At 50.0% G+C, this 17,443-nt stretch overlaps 5 protein-coding genes across 5 annotated transcripts; 3 read left to right on the top strand and 2 right to left on the bottom strand.

Moving 5' to 3' along the window:
- Positions 1-612: 612 nt before the first annotated feature.
- On the top strand, positions 613-1,359 carry PpBr36_10988 (uncharacterized protein; the record flags this gene model as incomplete). The annotated part of the gene is made up of 3 exons (XM_029898094.1): positions 613-794; positions 1,078-1,218; positions 1,278-1,359. 3 exons carry the CDS (start codon positions 613-615, stop codon positions 1,357-1,359), a joined length of 405 nt encoding a protein of 134 aa, XP_029743605.1.
- A 2,304-nt stretch (positions 1,360-3,663) lies between these two features.
- On the top strand, positions 3,664-4,067 carry PpBr36_10987 (uncharacterized protein; the record flags this gene model as incomplete). The annotated part of the gene is made up of 2 exons (XM_029898093.1): positions 3,664-3,997; positions 4,060-4,067. The coding sequence occupies 2 exons, from the start codon at positions 3,664-3,666 to the stop codon at positions 4,065-4,067; spliced, it is 342 nt and encodes a 113-aa protein (XP_029743644.1).
- Positions 4,068-4,591: 524 nt separating this feature from the next.
- Positions 4,592-5,338, bottom strand: PpBr36_10986 (uncharacterized protein; the record flags this gene model as incomplete). The annotated part of the gene is made up of 2 exons (XM_029898092.1): positions 4,592-4,866; positions 5,083-5,338. The coding sequence occupies 2 exons, from the start codon at positions 5,336-5,338 to the stop codon at positions 4,592-4,594; spliced, it is 531 nt and encodes a 176-aa protein (XP_029743643.1).
- A 5,511-nt stretch (positions 5,339-10,849) lies between these two features.
- Positions 10,850-13,203, bottom strand: PpBr36_10985 (uncharacterized protein; the record flags this gene model as incomplete). Its single annotated transcript, XM_029898091.1, has 5 exons — positions 10,850-12,186; positions 12,335-12,421; positions 12,495-12,743; positions 12,905-13,051; positions 13,157-13,203. 5 exons carry the CDS (start codon positions 13,201-13,203, stop codon positions 10,899-10,901), a joined length of 1,818 nt encoding a protein of 605 aa, XP_029743646.1. The 3' UTR covers positions 10,850-10,898.
- Positions 13,204-13,974: 771 nt separating this feature from the next.
- PpBr36_10984 (uncharacterized protein) lies at positions 13,975-14,354 on the top strand (the record flags this gene model as incomplete). The annotated part of the gene is made up of 2 exons (XM_029898090.1): positions 13,975-14,288; positions 14,339-14,354. The coding sequence occupies 2 exons, from the start codon at positions 13,975-13,977 to the stop codon at positions 14,352-14,354; spliced, it is 330 nt and encodes a 109-aa protein (XP_029743645.1).
- Between the last annotated feature and the right edge of the window lie 3,089 nt (positions 14,355-17,443).

Raw genomic sequence — 17,443 nt, 5'->3', positions numbered from 1 at the left:
CGTTCGCAGCACCACGAACTTGACCATGAGGTCCGTCACTACAACCTTCTTACGGGTGGTATCGGCATCCCTTTTGTCCACTGGACTTCTAAGCATGGCTTAGTAGCTCTCACCATGCTTGGACCAAGTCTGCAGGAACTCTTCGGCGTTTGCAAGCGTCGTTTATCGCTCAAGACGATCTTGCTTATCGCCAATCAGGTCATACCCTGTCTGGAACTTGTCCACAAAAGATCATTGTTTCACGGGGACGTCAGACCTGAAAATTTTCGAATCGGTACTGGCAAATGTGGAAACCTGATCTATGCCACAGGCTTCGCTTCAAGCACCAAAGGCCCATGTAGGAGCTCCTTTATTCTTCAGTGGCGTCGTAATACTAACTAATTGACCTCATCAGCTCAACGTCAGGACATGGAATATTTGGGCCGCATGCTACTTTATTTCCGCGGCGGCTTACCTTGGCCAAAGGTGGCGACAGCTTCTATCGAAGACCTCTGTCGCGATCTCCCTGATGCATTCTCCGATTATTTCCAGCACTTGAATTCACTTGGTTCCGAAATCAAGCCTGACTACAGCTATCTTCGTCGTATTTTCCAGGACTTGTACAACAGCAACATGTTCCAGCAGGACTTTGTTTTCGACTGGACTTTGCTCAAATACCAACTCAAGAGCAGCGGCACCGCAGCAACGATAAACACGGGTGGAAATGACGCCGGCGAACCATTTGTTGAGCAGCCTGACTATCATCCAATAAGCCAACAAGAACTTCAAACAGAAGTGGCAAATATCTTCACCAGGTTAGCAGATAAATACTCACTTTTTGGCCTTATTTGGTATATGAGCTAACGTTATTTTACGTAAGTGTAACTAACCTACAGGGCACTGAAGATCCTGACAAGCTGCTGGATGAAGCGTTCGACTTGTTTTCAGCAAACAATCTTTTAAGTCCTGAGAATCGGCGATCCAACCAAGAAATTACCAGTATTATCTGGGAGAATATTCACAAATAGTAGGTAGGACTCTTTACACCCAGCATTCCCCTCTGACCTACAGTAGTTTGGACTAATACATTGCTTGCAGCTTGTGGGACAAGAATCACGAGTCGAAACAGAAGCTTGCCTTTCTGAGGTCGGCGTATTCAAAGCTGACGGCTATCTACATCACGGTGCCCGCTTCCCAACCAATCTGGGTTGAGTATCTTCACGAACTCTCCAAGCGCGGGTAATTTGAACCTTGTCAACTTGCTAAATTTATACTTCCACTTGCTAACAATGCCGCAGAGCAGAGATTGATTATGATAACGATCGTCGTAAGGCTTGGGATATCACTTCTCAAGAATGGGCCAAGGCAAGCGGCGCATAAGTCCCGCAAGCGCAAGCGCCGACGTTGCGGGAGGACGTCGAGCGCAGCCCGCCTCATGGGGAGTCTTTTCTCCTGGCGATTGAAACCGGAGAGTCGATTGAGGGGATGACAAGTTTTCTGTTACTGTCGTCTTTCGTTTGGAGCGTCTGATAGTTTTTCTGGGCTCAAGTTCTGCGTTACGTACCGTAGCAGTGAGATTCGGAGATATGGTAATAAAATATTGTGGCTGAGCCGAACCTCCTCATAACAACGCGCTGCGCCACCCGTGCCCGGGCTGGATCCCCACGACCGCCAACCCGCTATATAACGCGTTTTGGATTAGTTGTCGCCATTATCGTCCAACAATGCAATAAAAAACTTTAATACGCACCGCTCCAACGCATCCGTATCCACTTCCGCCGCCTCCGTCGTTTCCGCATCGTGCAGCCGCCTATTGCCCGGCCCCCCGCCCCTTCCGCCGCCACTATCGCAAACGCCGCCTCCTGCACGTGTCGGAACGCCTCGTGCTGCTGTTCGGTAAATTGGTACGCCGGACTTTTGTGGCGCATGCCGCTGCTTTGTCCCCCGTTCCGGCCCTGGCTCTGCCTTTCGTTTTCCCCCTCCCCCTCCCCCTTTTCCTCCGCACCAGTCCCGACAGCCAATCGGTGGGTGCGCCATATACGCCGTCACCGACGTTTCGACGTATTTTTGCATCGTTTGGCCCTTTTGCTCCGCGTTGAACGGCTTTTCGTTCGTTTCCCTGCCCGCTTCGCGCCGCTCGATGAAATGCATCGCCGCCGCCCCTACTACGTCCACGCGCGACGCCTTTTGCGCCCGCCAAATCACCCTTTCCAGGTCAGCCGCAACCGGGCTGCAGCAGGTGTTTGACAACGCCGAGAACCAGATCAAGGGACCCTTCACATGTGCTAACAACGCCATATTCTAGACCAGAAACGCCGATGGAGTAGCGGCGGGTTGGCCTTTGGAGGTGTGTCTTTGTAAATTAAACTGAGTGGGAGGTGATTAGTGTTTCCGTTTAAAAGTAGTGGAAATAAACAAAGTTAACCAGGGTTTGTGGCTCGGGTGTGACCAGTCGGCGTTTTGGGGCCTGCGAAACTACGCTATATCGATTTTGAGGGGGGCCAGTGTACGGACTGGTACCCGGCCGGAAGCTGATGCCGGATCGGCATAGAGCCCGGATGAGAGTGTGGCTTGTCTCTACCTACCGCCTTCCTCGCGCCCATAGTTCCGATCATTGTCATGTCTGTTTCGACCACTTGGACGATCCTGAGAACAACCGTCTCTCTGCGCATCCTCATCCTCTCCTGATTCCTCACTGTCTTCCTATCGACGGGCAGAGTTCCGGACAGCGTCGCGCCGCTTGTTGCGACTCAGCGAGCCGACCAAGCCAGCCAAGCTTCACCTCCCGGATTGCATGTCGGAGCTGCAAATAGACGAAAAAGGCAAAGCGATTCAACTGTTTATTGATTCTGGCAAATCTGTGTGTATTTCCGGGCAGGGTTCAATTTGCCCGAACCGCTGGCAATGCACCCCGTCCACCCACGCCTCCCCTATCCCTCCGGCCGCGTAAAACGGGTTTCCCGCCGCGCTTTCGCATATTCGTCCAACCGTGCTCGTCCCGGGAATGCCGTTTGATATCTTGTTTTGTCCTCCATATATACCCGCATCGCGTACATTTTTTGCCGTCCGTCGCCATATACAAATCCGGAATAGCTATTATTGCTATATCGGCAGCCGACTCTCCCAATGCTTCCAGCCTGCCCGCTTGCTGTATAATCTGTTTCCGCCTTTTCACGGTAACGTGTCGATGCTGGGTGTTGAGATGGTTAGTTACCGACTTGGCCGTAACTGCGCATTTATGCTCTCGGCATACGGCAACCTGATGCACTGGGATATGTAAACACGTTGTCGAATGGCGACATTTTTATATTGTACCGCGCGCTAAATTCTGTCGTTTTCGTCGCTTTGCTATATAGAAAATAAAGCCTCTCTTTCCCAGACAAACTTAATCGCATCCAGTTGACTGACAATGCGTTTGCTTATCGAAACGGTATTGGTTTGAGCTGATGCTTTGTTTTGGGATTTAGAAACACCAAAGCTGTTCGTGGCACTCCATAGGTCCTATGGGAAACAGCGTAGTATTCGGTTGTACTAAGCTGTCGGTTCTGTCTGTCTTCTACTTCTAGGAGTTGTGCGATCAACGGGGACGAGCCTGTCTATATATACACGGTAGGTATCACCCCGTACGACTCGTAAGTCAGGGATCCGGCCCCGGCCCCCTCCTATCGATAACGAGTTTCCGGGATGCCGGGTGCGGATCCGGGATTTGCGAGCTCCGGCATCTCCCGGCCGGAATATCACGACAAAGATTCTGTATTTGTCGCCAACGAATCCTCCGTCCAGCGCCATAAGGATTCGAAGAGCAAACAGCCTACCGTGTCCCCAATTTCCGGCATGGAGAAGGATTGGGTTGCGCGGATTCTCGAGATCCGAGCGGCCGACGAGCACCACGTATACGCACGTATTTATTGGATGTACTGGCCTGACGAACTTCCCGGACAAAGCATGGATGGGAAAAAGTATCCAAGGGGTCGGCAGCCGTACCACGGCCGGAGCAAACTGATCGCGTCTAATCACAGTATGGCCTTTCCTACAACCCGTGCTTGTAACTCGAGGCGGATCAGGTCAAACTAACGAAAGAGTCGTAGTGGATGTGATTAATGTGCTAAGCGTTACCGGCCCAGCGCAGGTTAACCAGATGATCGAAAACGACAATGACGACACCCGGACCGCACTGTATTGGCGGCAAGGCCTCAATGTCTTGACTAATGAACTATCCGTAGGTCGCCAAGTCTGTAAGCCCATCTGGTTTCGCTACTTATAACCAGGGCTATAGGGACAGTCATATAACCGGAAACTTTCCTCACACCAGACTGTCAAAACTGTATACAGTTGTGCGAAATCGGGAAATCTTGACATGACACCATCATTGGATGCTCGAAAGAAAACTGTGGGAAATGGCTACACCAAAACTGCGCAACCCACGAAACCCTCATGAAACCGTACGAGCGACTCGGCGCGAAACAAGCCACAAGTACCCCAGGAGGAGACGGAGGAAGTGTGCCCAGTCTGGCCGGGCCGGGCGCGGCGTCGGCCCAAAAATTGACCGATGTCAAGGCTGGGGGCGTCGGCGTTCGCGCGCAAGAATCAAAAGGCGAGGGTTTGAATAATTTCAACGCAGAATCTCTATCGCAATCTCCAAGTCCTGTACCTCCTTCTCCAGTCTCTCCCTACGCTCCCTCGTCCGACGAGACTCCCCTGCCAGAAGAATCAGCTTGTCCGGTTTTAAGCAGAGGACCCATTGCTCCGAAAATAGCTGAAGGGGGCTCTTAGGACCAGAAAGAAGCTGGTAGTCAACCGCCTGGCTGGAGACATTATCAACGAATCTCTTGTAAGCTACCTTATAGTAGGCCTCCAGGGTATCGTGGATGGTCTCCGTGGCATGCGCTGTGTTGCTTTTGTTCGTAACTGCGCCTGAAACATCACTCAGATTAACGACAGTGATACTGCCCTAAAAAGTCGTTTCGCATCGGGCCTTAGGTCGCAGCGTTTCCTGGATCCGCACGCCATAACTCCTCTGTTGGCTGTGGTTGAAGTAATGATTCAGGGTATACGGCTTCAGCTGCCGCTCAACGTTGACCAAAAAAGTTGCCTGGTTCATACTGCTCTCGTACGTCGTGCACAGGTCGCTCAGAATGGCGGATGAGACGTTCTGGAGTACCTGACTGTCTGCACAAACGACCTCCAGTGCCGTCAGGATGAAGCGATGAACAAGAAGGATGATCTTGCTAAGGTATTGCTTCGCGATTGTCTCCCACTTCGCCGATTGCTCTCGGAAAACATCCGGAAGAATACTGGGGCCCAGAGAGCCCAGGTCAAGGCCGCGAGAACGCCGGTGGACAGCCTCAATCCAGTCCATGATGCCGCTTTTTGGATGTTCAATAGACCAATCTGCAGTGATGATCCCGTTCAAGTCAGGGAATGTCTCAGGCGTAGGGATGTCAAACGTGTCAAGCTGGAAAATGCTGTCGTCTTCTTCCTCGTCGTCGTCGTCGTCGTCCTCCTCCTCCTCCTCCTCACCCTCCTTTTCAGAAAAGACAGGACTTTCGGGAGTGACCACTTCTATTGGAAGGCCATAATGTTTCAAAAGGCAGTATATTGAGCGTCCCTTTAAACGATTCCCTGTATCCCAACCCCTTGCTGCATTTGCCTCTTTAATAAATTCGACATTTTTGATAGCCTTTTTGAATTGTGCTTTACTAATATAATACGGCTCCTGCTTATACGTTGATTTGGTAGGATTTTGGTGGTTAAAAGGGTTGGTTGCCTGGCCTACAAAAGTTCCAATTATGGGAGCGTCCTTTGGAAAATTGTTCGTCGCTATCGATGGAATTTCTAAATTGGCAGGCAAATTGCTCGGTTCCAGTCGTTGTATTTTACAAACCCTCAATTTTTTACGGGAATTTCCCTTCTCTGTATCGGCTTTCCTTTTACCTCCATGTTTTTCCTTGGTAATATTAATAGTTTAACCATTATTTTGAAGGGTAATGTTTTGAAGGGCGGTATTTTGAGGGGTAATATTAACAGGTATTTCCGGATTGAGCCGTGGAAATTTTTTAAAACCTTCCATATTAAGAAAAGGAACGGTTTAAAGGAAATAATTCATTTTATGTCGAAAACGGAATTGTGCAGCTTTTTTTATAACAAATACAAACTGATTTTTAAAGCAGCGTTTTGGGTTTATAATTTGCCTCCAAATCGGATGTTAAACCTTTTCGTTGAAAATCGAAACACAACCATTTATAAAAATTAGGTTTGAAAATTAGCAATGTACAAAATTGCAAAATAGATTTTTCGTGTTTTAAATATCGTTACAATATTATGGTTGTGTTTTGGTACATTACCCGTAAAATTGCAAACATGTTCTGGTTTCCACCCGGGCAGACCTGCCCAGTAGCTTTTACACGTGGCACACCAAAACCAGCGGTAACTGGTAGGAACATACGGTTTTTCAAATCAAATTTGATAAATTACTGACTGTTTGCAAGCGGTTAAAGTGTTAGGTCCTGCCAATGCCCCTCGATCAACATTAGTGCCTCTCTTTTTCTTCGTTTTGCTGAATGGCCGGAAAATGAAGGGTTTCACGGTAATTTTTGCCATTACCGGAAGCGCTCACGCTCAAATAATCGGTGGTGCCCCACAGATTTCAAAGTCATGCGTGAGCCATGTTGTCGCTGCTGGCTGCGACATTACCCGTATTTCTTGTCCATGTGAGCCTGCCATCACCGCCAAAATACGCGCCGACGACGCTTCTTGCGTCTTCAAGCATCGCAGCGCGCATTTTGCGGTAAGCATGTGCCCCGTAGTCAGCACACCGCCTGGTCTCAGCCTTGCTCACCAATAACATTCATTGCTCCAGACGACATCCCCCTTGCCCTCCAGGCAACCTGCCAACAACTCTACAGACAGTGCATTCAGATCCACATCCACAAACTCTACTGCGTTGGGCGTCATGAACACCCCGACTGCCACCGGCGTAAGCTCCCTTCCCATCGCTATGAATTTGACCTACGTTAGCACTACCACCGGCGCAGTCATTCCAAAGCCAACAGCAGGGCAAAGCCTTACCGCTCGTCTTCCCGCCACTGCTGGAGCTGCAACTCTCTCTTCCAGGGAGCTGGCCATGTTTGTTCTTTGTGCCTTGCTGTAAATGGGCTCATTCTATCTCTTGTGCACATATCTTTTACAATTCTGCTTCTCCCAACTACCCATCGCGAGCTGTTCATTGAGACCTAGCGTCATTGGTTCTTCATTTTTTAACATTTTCAGATAATTAGAAATGGTAGCTCCGTAATACTAAACTTTGTCAGAGAATCGCTTGCACATCGGATTCTATGCGGGGGCGAATCGGCCCGGGGCCGGTCTGGTAGAGGCTTGACTATGTCGTTCACCAATTCTTCTTCAACTGCCGAGTTTGCCAAAAAGTCCTCTTCGTTACTGTCCCATGGCTTCGTACTCCTTCAATTTGGCTTGTAAGATATCTTGCTTGCTAAACGGCTCAGGGGTTGTAAATCTACTGGAGTGTCCCCCTTGTATTTATTGTTCTTTCTGCTGCGATGGAAGACCGCTCATCGTCGCTTCGAGTTTGGAAGATAGATAATTTGTGTCACGGCCAGGGTAAGTATAGCATAGAGGCTAGTCTATTGTCACCTATCGACGAAGATTCTACTCTGAGGAGAAGAAAGGAAACAAACAAAGTTCTGAGCTTGACGCGACGTAGATAAAGGTATCACCCTGGTGGGTCGTTGGTCAGGGGTCAGGGTTAGGGTCTGGAGATCTCAGACCTGAACCAGAGTTATCTTTGGATGGACCCACAGATACAAGCATACGCTGAGAGAATCGAGCGTCAGTGAAGGGAGTTGATCCTTACCTACTTATAAGAAATAGATTGCAAGCCTCAGGGATACCCACATCCATTCCTAACTATGCCTAAATATATCACGGCGCTTATGGAATGGTAGGCGAGATCACAAACTCGAATTTGGGAAGTTGGTTTGCTGCACAACGGTGGCATGGCCCAATCGGCTCCACCATCACGCTATCACAATGACAATGGCCCTGGCGATGGCGGGTAAAGGCAGTGACTTCCAACTTTGATTCTGGCTAATCTCCCAGTCGATACAGCAACTGGCTAACCTGGCAGGAATGGGTCGCCTCACCCCTCATCTTGGCAATCACATCAGCAATTACACCTGGGAACACCCAAGCACCATAAAGCTAAGGGTAAAGAAAGAAGAAATGCACGCAGTGCCAATCGCGTACACGCGCTTAAGCGAACAAACAACCAACGAACCCTGGCGCCTTGTTATGAAGCTGTGCCATGCAGATAACAGCTAGCCCCACCAGCAACCACCCTTTAACCGGTCACAAGGGGATCCGGGTACTTCCGACGCATCTCTTCTACTCCCCGGTATTGGCGGCGAGGAACGCTCTTCAAGCGGTATTGTATATCGATTCTGAGTGGCAGATGGTGTAGCCAACGGTATATATTGTGGGAACGGTTTGGAAGGCCTGTTGGGGGCGGTAGGTGAGGCTGATTGTGAAGATCGTGACACGCATATGCTGATGGAACAGTTGGAGTCTGTATCCACGGTAATATTGATCTGGGTACCTGTATTTCCAGCAGAAATTGGCCCTTTATCGACGTACCATGGCTGTGAAGCTTGTGAATCGGTCTTCTTCTTCTTTCCAGGGCGTTCCCTGACCGCTGGAACGTTCTCTGCGGTAAAACCAAGCTCTTCCAGATATCTCTTCTGTCGTATCTTAACCCCGTTGGGCATGCCGGTAGTATCTCGCCAACGTTGATCGCTTGAGCCCTCTCTCTATACCACGTATCTCGAACGAATTTTTCTTGTTGGTACAGGGCTAGTTCCTCGTTAAAGGCTTGTTTGGCATCGTAGGCGGTCCGCATATCTTCCAACGTATTGGCGGTTTGCAACTGGTTATCTTTCGACTTCAACGTCATTCTGACCTTGTAACGTGAAGCTTGTTGCAGGCGTTTTTCCTTATTCTTTTGTTCTTGGGCGACACGTTGCCGTAAGATAATCGCCTCGTTGGCGACGGCTTGAAGATACGAGAGAGCATCAACGGTATCTGAACCAAAGTGATGCGCCTTAGCCGCCAAACGGCCTGCAGCATATTTAGCCCGTGAAAATCGGTCAACGGTAGGAAGAGAGTCTGGATATCGCGGAGTATTCGTTGCAGGGGCTTGACCACGCAGTTTGGCGAGCACTTTGGTGCCGTTAACTGGAATTAAGCCTGTATCTTGGAAGCCGGTAATTATATGGCCGGTTGTGAAAGCCGCCTCCCAACACCGCTGCGTTGAGTAAAGATTTATCAATTTACCGCTAAATTAACGTACAGATTCAAAAATAACTTACTCGTATCGCAGCAACGAAATCTGAACGGCTGACCTGTGGAATACCGGTGTTTATATGCTCATGCAGAACCGCCTGCAACTCGCTTTTCAGGTGAGCGAACACGGATACGTCCATGGGCTGCATATAATGCGTTGAATGAGGCGGTAAAATAACGATCTCGATATCAAATCTGAGGCAATAGTCAAGTATCTCCATGCCAAAGTGGCCGGTAAAACCGTCGAGAAAAAGCCACCTCCAGATACGTGTTTTGGCCCGTTGTGAATCTGGATTGATATTAGCCGCAGTGCGGTTCACGAAGTCGAATCTGACGTCAAAGTCATGGCCGAACCACTCTTTCAACGTAGGAGATCCGATCGACTGCACGGCAGCAACTTGTGGCCAAGAATACCGGTTAAAATGCTGTATCCAGGTGAGTTGAATATCCCCGTTGGAAAACCCTGTATCTGACCGCGTGAAAACGATACCCTCAGGCAGATCCAGATCAAGCCAATCGCTCGTTGGCCACTTCCAAAAGATACAGAAAGCGGTCACGACTGCCCAACAGCGTTCCCGGCACCGATCAACGTACAACTCTCACGGTTAGCCGGATATTCGGTGCGTGGCTTTTGGCGCTTCTTCTTCTTCACAATCAATACCGGTATCCGGCCATCTCGCACACCGATTCTAGTAACGCACTCGTCAGCGTTCCAGGCGGCTGAAGCCGTGATCCCAAGCTCAACCGCACGAGCCGCAGTGCGGGTATACCAGGCCTCAACGAGCTCGATCTGTTGTTCCCAGCTCAGGCGATGGATCTCCACGGGTTGTTGCCTAGTAAGTCGTAATTCTGGGTGTTTTTTGAGCCATCGAGCGTACCAAAGACCACAAGGCGGTACCCGGTACTGACGCATCAAGTTGGCCGCAGATATTACATGTTTGGAGTCAGGATGAGCGCCAAATTCATCAAGCTGTACGATATATGCAACAAGCGCTTGATCTTCAGCCTCAGTCAACGTTGAAGGCCGCCCAACGCGTTCCACGGATAGACCCGGTATTCCAGATGACCGGAGACTCCGTACATGCCGCTGGGTACTCGAATCCGGAAACCATTCCGAATACAGAACGATCTTAACGACTTCGGTTCAGATCTACCCTCCCGGGCGGTAGCCCCTCTCTCCTCATACGATTTGGTATATTGAATATACATGCGGGCAGCCAAGATAGCTGGAGATTCGGGGTACGTCATGATACCTATATTAAGGGACTAAGTGCAATTGTTGCGTTCTTATTCGGTATTTCACATCAAGATAGTGATTTTGCTAACGATTTTCTAGCTAAAAAACTGGCGCGGGGTGGCCCGCGATTTAGTCGTGAATCAGAATTTTGCAACCCCCTCTTTGAGGGGGCCCACAACCGCACAGCCCCCAAGTACTATTTATAAGCTCGAATCCTAACTGCTGCTATTTTAAGTATTTTCGGAAGACTCAATAATGGTCCGCTTGTCGCTCTTTTGCTCTTGTACTGAAACTGCTCCAAGTGTACTTTCTGGCCCCAAACTGACGCTTACGAGCTCGTGTCTGGGACGACGTCCGCATCGTCCAGAAACTTTGCCCGCATTTCAACGTCTGACACGTACTTCGCGGCCGGACTAAACTTCTTTGTGTCGGGATCGTACGTGATCCAACGTCCCTCCTTGCCCTTTTTGTCGGCGTCTCCTGACGCCCCAATCTGGGAGATCTGGTACGCAAGCCACAGACACCTTTCACGACGTTGCTCTCCCATCGATGGCGTTTCAAAAGTCCTCTCGTCTTCCTCCATGCTTTCATTGACGGCGAAATACTCGCGCGGGAAAACCACCTCTGCCGGATCTGTCCACACAAGCCCGCGCATCGCCCAGTCCTCGGGGAGCGGCCTCCCCTCGGCCGTACGCGGAAACTCGGTCGTTTCGTATTTCTCGGGGGTTTCAAAGCCCGCGGCAAAAGAGTTCAAGCACAAACAGAGTAGATGCCAAGGAAAAGATGCCTCGAGGTGCGACATTGCTGGTGTTATCGGCTCGCCACCACCTGGGCCCTTCAAGCGAGCCATCGCAAGCAGAAACGTCAGCTTGACGATGGTGTAAGAAAGTATGTTCAGATCCCCCAGCCGTGAAAGGACAATCGTATCTGTGCTTTCCACAAACTGGAGAACTTGTTTAAAATGTTTCAAGGGGTCGATCACGTCCTCTTTGGCTTCCGTGGTGGCAGCTGGTCCGTTTTCGTCCTCAGTTTTGGACGATTTCTGCGTCTCTGAAGAAGCTGCTTGCGTCTCGGCCGAAGTCGCCTCGTCTGCGACTACGATTTTCGGCATAGGAGCTTCTCTTGTCGAAGCATCAAGTGCCCTCATGAGAACGTTGGCGGGCAAGCCATAGCCGAAAAGTGAACAAAGATTCGTCACGGCGATTTGATATCCAGCCTCAAGCCAGCGGCGTGCGCCCTTGGCCACAGCCAGGTCGAGCTTGGAAAGAAACTCATCGCGCGCCTCTTCGAGATCTTCGGCGCCCTTGCCGGTGAAGAAAGTCCCGTGACATCTGACCAACGCACGATCGACGGCGTGCAGCTTACCGTGCGTGCCAGCCATGATGGGTTCGAAAAGGGTGAGAATTGAGTCCCTGGCGCTGTTGAAGGGGATGGGCACACACAAACTCTTGGCGTAGTAAAAAAGCTGTGCTACAACGTTAGGTCTCGCTAAAATTGCTAGGTGGTGGTACAGGCGTCCGGTGGTGGGCGCCTTGTCGCTACCTCGTGAATACCACTGGCGAGAAACGGCGGTCCAGACCTCCCTGTCGCGAACATCGTCATCTTCGATGGCCATTCTAGACGTTTAACGCAGTACCAGTCAGGAGCGTGTTTTCTCAAAAGGAACAGAACAAAAAAAAGGGGGGGGCCGCATTTCACCTATATCGTGAAAGGTCTCCCAAACATTCTATCCATGTATATTCAAACGCTGGCACCGTTTCATACAAGAGCGCCACCATTGAATACGAAGAGTAGATGAATGTGAGCATGTACTCCAGTGAATGTGGCAAACGATGCCTTAAAAGCTCCAAACTTCAAGTGGAACAAATGGTTAGTCTCGCCCGCTTCGCAGAAGCGTCAAAAAAAGAATTTCAGGCAGTCTTACAAACTATGAATGCCGTGTCGCCACATGCGCGCCGGCATTGCGTATTTGGCAGCCAGACGACGCAGCGCTGGGCTTGCCGAAGGATGCTGAGAGGCGAGGAAAAAATCGAGGTGCTCGTGTAGCAACGTGCGGTGCAAGGCAATCAAAGCTTGCCACTGGTTGGTGTTTAGCTGGGGGGAAGCCGAATCGTTGTTGAGCGAGTTCTGTGCATTGTCGACCTCTATGCACTTGTTTTCGACCATAACGAGACTAGATTTGTAGTAAATTAGTACGACACGGATCTGGCAGCTTCCCCTCCAGATGACCAACTCGAGTGCAGGCAACAGGCTTTTATCACACGCCAGCCTTTCGGCAGGCGGGTCGGAACCGTCCGCGTCTCGTGCTCTGGTCCACGCCTGGCCAAGACTTACCCAGCATATATGCCTTTTACCTCAGCCACTAGCTGCTCCTGACCTATAAGACGCGTCTCTGGCTGCTTTACCAGCTTGTTGACCTCGTCGCCGTCGGCGTTCCGAGGGGTCACGTCTCCCGAGGATGTAACCACCGGGCGGGGGCGCCTGTAAAGAAGGGGTTTAGTCGCAGTGTACCTATGCAATGTAGAAGCTGGATTACGGTTTGTAAACATGGATGAGGCACTCGATTGCTTATTCGGTCGTGCTTACCGTTCATCTTTGCGCCTCTGACCAATGTTCGCACCCGTGTTCGTCATGTTTCCTCGCCCAAATGCTCCGGGGGAAAAGCGTAAACACGAGTCAAAGCGGTTGAAGGTCTACGTTATGGTAACAAGAGATGCCAATAGGAGAGCATGAAAGCTGGGTTTTATATGTAGATATGCCGCATATCCTTACCCTAGGCTTGCTGGAGGTGGCCTTGCAATTGGGGCTAGTTGGTTGCCTTCTTTTTTGCAGCACGGGCGAACCAAGAAGTTGCGGCTCAAATTTATGCAGCTGTTATTTTCGGAAAAACCGAACACGTACCGTACAGAGACTTCAACTCATTCATCTGGTTTGTTTGCCAGTTCAATGTCACTCAACGAGCATGAGCCGCTTTAAGCTTCCCCCTTACCCAGTTTTGGGAAGTTTGTGAATTGATATAATTGTTCTGGTTATGCCAGGTATGTAAAGAGACATAACACAATGCATCACGAATAAACTTAAGAGTTTCTACGCTTACTGGCGCACAAATGAAAAGCGATTTAGCAGTCAATGCGTGTCCCGCCTTGACACTATCGAGACACTTTGTGGGGACCTTGCGCCTTCCATATCGCATCTTTGCCTTGCGAACCACCCTGAACAGGCACACAGCCAGTACCATAAGGCGAACGAGGCAAACTGGTGGCAAAGAAGGTTAGGTAGTATTGGCAGGAAGCAGGCATGCCGATTCGCGAGGCATAATTACAAGTTTACTACGTGACAGGGCGCAAAGGGCAACTATTGTTTGTGCCGGGGGGCAATGTGAGTCATAATTGGAACAGGGGGCAATGCGAGGGCTTGTGTGGGCGGAGATGGCCTTCCCGGTCGACCATTTCAGCGTCAATGAAAACATGCAAGAAGATAAGAGGACGTTTGAGACCCCATCGATGAGAGATCAGCGTCGTGAGAGGTGTCTATGGCTCGCTTGCCAAATCGCCCAGATTGGAACGTCAGAAGACGGGGTCAAAGAGGGACGTTGGGTCACGTATGATGCCGACACAAAGAAATTTCGACCGGCTGCTCAGTACGTGTCGGACGTTGAAATACGTCCTCCCGTCACCAAGGCCACGTACGAGGATGTCCTCCCAGAGGAGCCCACATTGTCAGTGCGAGAGCAAGAAAACTAAAAGCCAACCATTCAGTCCGCTGCAGGTGGGGCGATTGCTAGATTCGAATTCTGGGAATTGCTAGGGCGACAGGGGGAAAATCCGGAGTGGATCAGGAAAAAGCCAAGTGACAGGGATACTAAGGCTGTAGTAGCATGTTTAGGATTTGGTCACTCCTGCTCGGCTTGCGATGCTGCTTGCTTTTGCGAAATGGTTACCTCCAGCGCGCAGCTTTTACGACAATAGCTTAATTAAATGCGCACTGCTTTTTGTGATGATCTGTAAGAGAAATGGGTAAGGATAAAATTCGCACTAAAGCAGGATCAAAATAGGTCACATGATGACGGGTGCAAAGCACACAATAAGCTGTAGTTAAATTCTATCCTTGTTGATTCACAGCTTAAAGATCAAGAACAGTAGAAAAACTATGAGGCAACACCACAAGCAGCTTCTGGTGTGTCGTAACCCCATTCACATCTTTATCTAGACCTGAAGGTTCCACCAACATCTCAGCCTACGTCGTTTCCTTCTTGTGTTTCTCTCCCGTTCAGACGAGGACACCAGCCTAAGGCCAGCATATCCTGAATCTCACCCAGAAATTTCAAAGTGCTATGACCACAGTGCCATGAATTACAGCGGTTGTAAACACAGCAATCCGTTCTGGCACCAAACTCTACGCCCAACCGCACCTTAGCAGCCAGCTTCAGCCAATGGGATAAGTTCCGGTAAGATAATCTTACTCGGTCAGCCGGTGCCTCACTGTGTCGAATTTCAACACGTCGAAGTATGTCTCTCATTGAAGCGCGTATTGCATGTCTTCTGCCCCTCCGTCTAATCCTTGTCCACGAAGCATTCGAGGCAAGAAATCCCCGTCCCTATGCACAAATGACGTGGCGATATTTTCACCCTTTCCAAGTCGGCCAACCGCAAAACAACCTCAAAGGCGCGCATAATCCCCCAGACGTCCATTCCCGTAACCAATGACTTAAGCCCAATATTTGAGTTATTTTACTCGAAATTCTTGTCTGCTAACCATAGCTTGCTTTTGCAGGAATTGCTTAGTGACGAGTACTGGTCTCGTTCCCTTTCCTGGGACATATGTACTTGGACAGATTTGCGGAGGTACTGTCTAGAGTGTACAGGTTTGTTTGTAGTTGATTAGTGCCTTCAGTTTCCCGCTCCTAATATTGTTGTTGCTGCCTATTTTAAATTTCCGCGATCGAGTCTTCCTAGCCAGTGGTATGATCAGGGATAGATTTAGTAACTATCCGCCAAAGTCTCCGCCGAGACCGTTCCTGGATTGGATACATGAAAACTGGTTGCCGGCGTGAGATTGAGTATTCCAGCTTCCGAGTCCAGGCTAACGACTTTTGAGCTTTTGGATGTGCTATTTGCACTTGAATTAGGATCAGCGGCTACGCGCATGCCATTGTCCATCTTATTTTTAGCCTCGGTTAAACTTTTAATCAGGTCCTCGGGTGAAATTTTAGGACATTAAGACTACAGCCACTGCTTCATCCGGTGTTCCTTGTCGCAATTTTGACCAGTTGCCCCGATTGTATCCTGTAAGTATCGTTCGTATCGGGAAGGACTATTCTCTTTTGTCGATGATCCGGAAGACATTATACTGTGATCCAGTTGCTATTATCCTGCCGTTTGATAGCGCTAAAAATTTATGGTGAGGAGAGGTAAAAGGCAAGAGATTTTCAAGAGATTGTTCAAAGTTGTGGTGATTTTAGAGGTGCAACTGAGAGCAGAATGGGCGGGCAGTGCTCTTTGGCCATCTAAGTCCTGGGGTCCTCATTTATACTGGAATGGGGCTCTATGAGTCAGTCACCCATGCTCACGTTAATATTGTCCCCGGCTGTGGAAGGAGCGTCAGCCGAACCTATTATACAACCGAACTTTCCTGTTCTGACGATGGACCCAGCGAATTAGGCGGCTCCATAGGAAGCATTTCGGCGAACAATTCCGGCAGCTCGGCCTCCTCCAGCACCGGCCTTGCTTCCTCAATCAATACGCACAGCCCTGATAGTGAAGATGAGCATGAGCATGACGACGAGGATGAGAATAACACTAAGGCGCCTGCAAGTCGATCGGCACACCTGGTGCACCCAGGCGACAACCCTGCCACCTTACCACTCTTGTCACTGAACAAGTCACTCCTGCGGTGCTACCACTAGAGCTGCCAGGCATGCTTGGACCTGGTCTACCTACCTCTGTCTGAAGACTACAAAACTCAGATAAGACTGAGGGTCAGCCCCAGACGTCTTCGCTCGCTCTCGGAACAGGCACCCCTGGCCGCATCTGCAGCCGAGAACCCATTCCATCCAAAGCAACAAATCAACCAACTATACAAGTCAGTGGATATACAATTTTGGCCGCCTGCACACTAGAGGAACGACTACCAAAACTCCCGAGACCACCACGATATTCTTGGCACTTTGACAAACAGATATCACTTTACGGGGGTATGGGAATAGCTCCGTGTGCTATTCGACAGGGGGGCCAACCACAAAAAACTATTCTGTTCATCTCATTCGATCCGCGATTTGTCTACTAGGCACTCGACCATTCGCAAGGCAGAAGGAGGGAACGCAGCCTAGCCAGCAAGGCTCTGCAGTCAATGCTGCAGCTCCGCAGTCCAACGGAGTTGATCTAAAATTGGGCGGATCGAGGGAGCAGACATCTGGCATTGATAATCTCGCTTGCATCGCTCCACGAAAACACCAGTCAACTCTCCCAAGTGTTCCTTCACAAACCCGTAAAAGCGTCCACTAATAAATGAAAGACGCGGCGCTGCGACTGGTCCCTCTTCCAGCCACCAGGCTCCTGAATTCCAAGTAAGCAGCCTAGACTAATACTCATTCTTGAGTAGAACCCCAAAGCACACTCTCCGCCAGATCCACAAAAGATATCTCAGTTGAGTACCGGAATCCTACCTCAAGTCAACCATTAAAGGCCCCATACGCGTGAAGGCCAATAGGAACGGGCCCGTCAGAAAACGCACCCCTAACGGCCAGCATCAACTTCACCCCGACTCTTCGTCGTACCTGCTTGAATCCTCCCTGCTCGAAATCGAAGGCCAATAAGACCTTTCTTCCCTGCCAGCTGCTGACGAGCTGGGCGTGGAAATTGAACTGATTTGATT

Source organism: Pyricularia pennisetigena (assembly GCF_004337985.1).
Source record: "Pyricularia pennisetigena strain Br36 chromosome Unknown Pyricularia_pennisetigena_Br36_Scf_12, whole genome shotgun sequence".
Taxonomy (NCBI): Eukaryota; Fungi; Ascomycota; class Sordariomycetes; order Magnaporthales; family Pyriculariaceae; genus Pyricularia; species Pyricularia pennisetigena.
This window is presented reverse-complemented; position numbering and strand designations above follow the sequence as displayed.